This window comes from Agrilus planipennis, unplaced genomic scaffold (genome assembly GCF_000699045.2).
Source record: "Agrilus planipennis isolate EAB-ADULT unplaced genomic scaffold, Apla_2.0 scaffold21, whole genome shotgun sequence".
NCBI classification, from domain to species: domain Eukaryota; kingdom Metazoa; phylum Arthropoda; class Insecta; order Coleoptera; family Buprestidae; genus Agrilus; species Agrilus planipennis.
The window spans coordinates 388,803-392,993 of record NW_020439030.1 but is presented as its reverse complement, the minus strand read 5'-3'; the positions used below and the strand labels follow the sequence as shown (position 1 = coordinate 392,993).

Below are 4,191 nucleotides of genomic sequence, written 5' to 3'. Positions count from 1 at the left end.
ACAGAACACAGACCAACTTTTACCTGCTGTCTTAACAGTGCGTTTTAGAAAATACTACAAATGGCGCAGTAAACGCCATCTGTAGCACGATGCTACATTTTAGGATTACGTATGCTCCAACAAGGTCTACTTGTGTGGATATCTACTTGCTGAAAACGAATCTCGGCGTAGCCAACCTCAAAGCGAAAGACACGTTACCTAAAATGTAGCATCGTACTACAGATGGCGTTTACTGCGCCATTTGTAGTATTTTCTAAAACATGATTGAATTTGGAATTATGCTAAGGGGCGTCCTTATAAAGGGAAGGGGCATATCTCCAACTTCTTGAAACGAACAGTATATACATCTCCAAACCTAACCTAACCAAACAATAACGCCACCAATGCATATTCATCAGGCGATCGCACTAGAACCGCGTAAACACAGATTACTCTGGTTCTGAGTTTACTAATGTGTTTTAGTCGTTTCATTCACAGAAATCATTAGTTTTATACATTTCCTAGTATAATATCTGAATTTCATACAATTCCTAGGAGATATATACATTTCCCAGGATATGTGTGTATAAAAAAATCTTTGAAACAATATTTTATAGATTTCCTAAATAGTCTCGAAATTGTATACATTTCCTAGGAATTGTATATTATGTCTGATCAGTATTCCGGAATATTTGAAAGGTAATATCTGGGGGCACTGTAGAGTCCATCTCGTGATAGTACCACTACGTAGGGGGTAGAAAAACTATGCACAAAAAATGCCCCAATAAACGATCTATTAATGAGTGAGAGCAGTTATCATACGTCACGTCACTTGGGTGGGCGCTCCGCTTTAGAGGGAAAATGAGAAAGGTAAATAGAACCAGAAACATTACGGAATGGCCTGAAAGAACTTAAATAATCTTCTGAGAAAAAAATTTATCTGCCCTTTGCAGCCGTCGTAAATTAAAAATACCAGAGTTTCTCAGTTGCAGCTAGTTATTAGCTGAACTACACTTGTTACATTCCCATCCGCGTTCCCTAGGCATTTCGGACACGGCCGTTTGTCTTGAGCGCAACGTAATTACGGAAAGAAATGATGCAGCAAATGGCTTTTCAGTTTTAATTAAACTTGCTAATTTTCTTCACTTCTAGCTACCAAGCAAAGCGCGAAATATTACCGTTTTCTGAGGAGGTGTTCCAGGTCGCTTGTTTGTTACTTTTATTAAAATTCGTGCTATCTGAATAACAGGACTCATGTGTATACCTCAATTTAACTTTTCCGTGACAAATCTTCTTTATCTACGTCTTTTTTACTAAATCTACTGAACACCAGCACAACTACGTCTATAATTATCATACACCACCGTAAAATCTAGCAAAAGCTTTAAAAAATATTGCACCTTCATACCCTCATACTCACTTTCTTCGCGTTAATTTTCATCCTTAAGCAATTAAATAAAAGCATTCTTCGATTAGTGTATTTATGATGATAACACTCTGTATTAATAAATCTATCTGTAGATACAGTTTTTGTGGTACTTCTCTTATTTTTCCGTTTTAGATGACACTGAATTTATATCCCCATATATATATATATTTATATAATATTAGACCCGTGTTATTAACATTTGTGTTGATATGGAGGTTTTATTTTTTAATTCGAGTGTAAATGAACGAAAATCTCTATGTATGTGTGCGCGTCTGTCAGTAACTTTTTCCCGTGCTGACGTGAATTTTTATTTTTTTCACTAGGAAAGGCGGTAGTATTTTCGAACAAAAGCGGGCGAGCAAAGTGAATATAAAAGCGCTGAACATGTTGAAAACATCCAAGTATGCCTGTTTTATAATTATGATAATAACGATAATAATAACTAGAACAAAAATTACGTCCTTACCGTTGGCACAAAAATACGCATTTTCGCTGGTGGTTTTTAATATGCCTTCCGGGTGAACATCAATTGTGCCCGATTTAATTATCGCTCCAACGAGGGTCGCATTCGACGCGTTAGTCTCGGATCCCTCGCACGACGGACTGCTGTAGCCGTTCACTTCGACTGTAACAAAAATTGTACACATAAATTGTATATTATAAGGTAATGGGTCGGACCAAAAGTAATAATTTTTACAACAATAACAGTGACAACATCATTAAAGATAGTACAACTGTAGAGATAGATATACAGCCGCAAAAGATTCGTATGCTTAGATATGCAGATGATACAGCAGCATTAGCATCTAGCAATGAGGAGTTGGAACTAACTTTAAATAAAATGGATGCGGTATTGACAAAACAAGGGAAGAAAAGGTAGGGAAAGAGCGAATATAAAGATAGGAGACGAAAAATTAGAAGAAGTGACTGATTTTAAGTCAGATAAGGAAGGAGCAGTAGGGATATAAAGCAGAGGATAGCGCAAGGTCGAGTCGCCTTCAATAAAAAGAACTCATTTCTATGCTCGCGAACGATTAATTTAGAAATTCGAAATAGATTGTTGTGGGCGCGGCGGAAAAGAAAAGGTTAGAAGCGTTCGAAATGTGGTGTTACAGATTGATGAGGATACCGTGGATAGAGAAGGTTAGAAATGAAGAGGTATTAGAAAGAATATGTTACTAGAACACCTTCTCAGGCATGAAGGTCTAGTAAGAGACATATTGGAGGCAGAAACAGGAGTTAAGTGGAGTAGATGTAGACCTAGATTAGATTACTGTTTAATAGTTAACGATGTGGGTTTTTTCTAGTTTTAGGGATATGCGAAGATTAGCTCAGGGTTGTAAAGGGTGGAGTTGCATGTCCAACCAGTCTTAGGACTAACTGCCTTATGATGATAAATAGCGGCTTCTGATTCCGAAACATTAAGCTTTCGAGAAGATATTAAGAAAAATAGATTGTAACTTTTAACAATTTTATTAAAAATGCTATTAGTATGTCCTGCGTAACTTTCTCTCTAGCGGTTTGCTGTTGAAATTGGAAGAAAATGATTAGAATAAAAAATCCTGCTGGTCAAATGACCTTTCTGCGGATAATTATTTTAGTTAGAGATGACGGACTTCAAGATACACTGGAAGTGTTCATCAACTTTCATATTTTAAATAGAACATCCTGTATATTATTACTATTTTGAATTCAGTATCGATTTTAATGCTAAGTTTGTTAAGCATATTGTTTGTCTGTGGATGCGGTATCTTTTTCGAGTTATTTAGTAATTTTTAGAAAATTAGTACCTTACAATCATTTTAATATCTTAGCAACTAAACTAGATAAAATGATACAGTTTTCACTGTTAAAAAGAAGATGAAACGTATTTGGTTTCTCATCTAAAATTTTTGTCTAAAGCATATTAAATCATTACACTAGAAGTGTTCAATTTTGAAATGATTCAAACATAAATTACTTATTTTTCTAATGGGAAGCCATGTTCATTTTGACATCGTTGAACATATTAAATTCTCTTTCGATTTTATTTTTAAGGCATATTAGGGTTTATGCCTACGATTTTCAGGCGGCATGGGTCAATAGCCGAAAGCACATTTATTAGAATCTATATATATATAAAAGAAAGTCGTCTTAGTTACACCATTTATAACTCAAGAACGGCTGAACCGGTTTGACTGAAAATTGGTGGGGAGGTAGCTTACAACCGGGAGAAGGACATAGGATACTTTTTATCACGTGGTATATGTAAACGCAACTGACATGGAATGACAAAATGCAAATGACAGCAAAACGAAAAATTTATAAATCAAATTATCAGTCTAGCCGTTCATTTGTTAAAAATGGTATAACAAAACGCAACTGACAGCTAAACGTAATGTTGTCTAGGTTAAGTGTGGTGTTTTATTTACAGTCAGATTCACCTGAAACTTGTCTTTAATGTTTTTCCATATAAAATTAGTGACATACATATCTATTTCAACATTTTACAAAATTCTACCTCTTAGGAAGCTGAAAGGGGTTTGCAAAGATTGCATGTTTGTTTTTGGTTCGATTTGTTTGATACTGGTTAAAAAAATCAATCTCTGTTAGGTGGGATGAGTGGTGAAGAGGAGTTCAATGTTTAAATGGAACATACGAGGGTGGATTGATAAGTTTCCGGCCTAACCAAGAGATGACGCCACTAGGCCTACCTTGAGGTGACATTCTATAGTACCATCCTTGGATAGCTTGTAGCTATAGTTTCAGCCCGATCTCCTTGCTAGTGTAGGTTTGACAGCACG

At 35.7% G+C, this 4,191-nt stretch overlaps 1 protein-coding gene across 1 annotated transcript in view; it reads right to left on the bottom strand.

The window, feature by feature from the left end:
• Positions 1 to 4,191, bottom strand: part of LOC108740403 (C3 and PZP-like alpha-2-macroglobulin domain-containing protein 8) — an 83,815-nt gene that overhangs the window by 24,711 nt on the left and 54,913 nt on the right. The window contains exon 9 of the mRNA XM_025976518.1: positions 1,875 to 2,033. Coding sequence (XP_025832303.1) covers positions 1,875 to 2,033 — 159 coding nt within the window. The remainder of the gene's footprint in view (positions 1 to 1,874; positions 2,034 to 4,191) is intronic.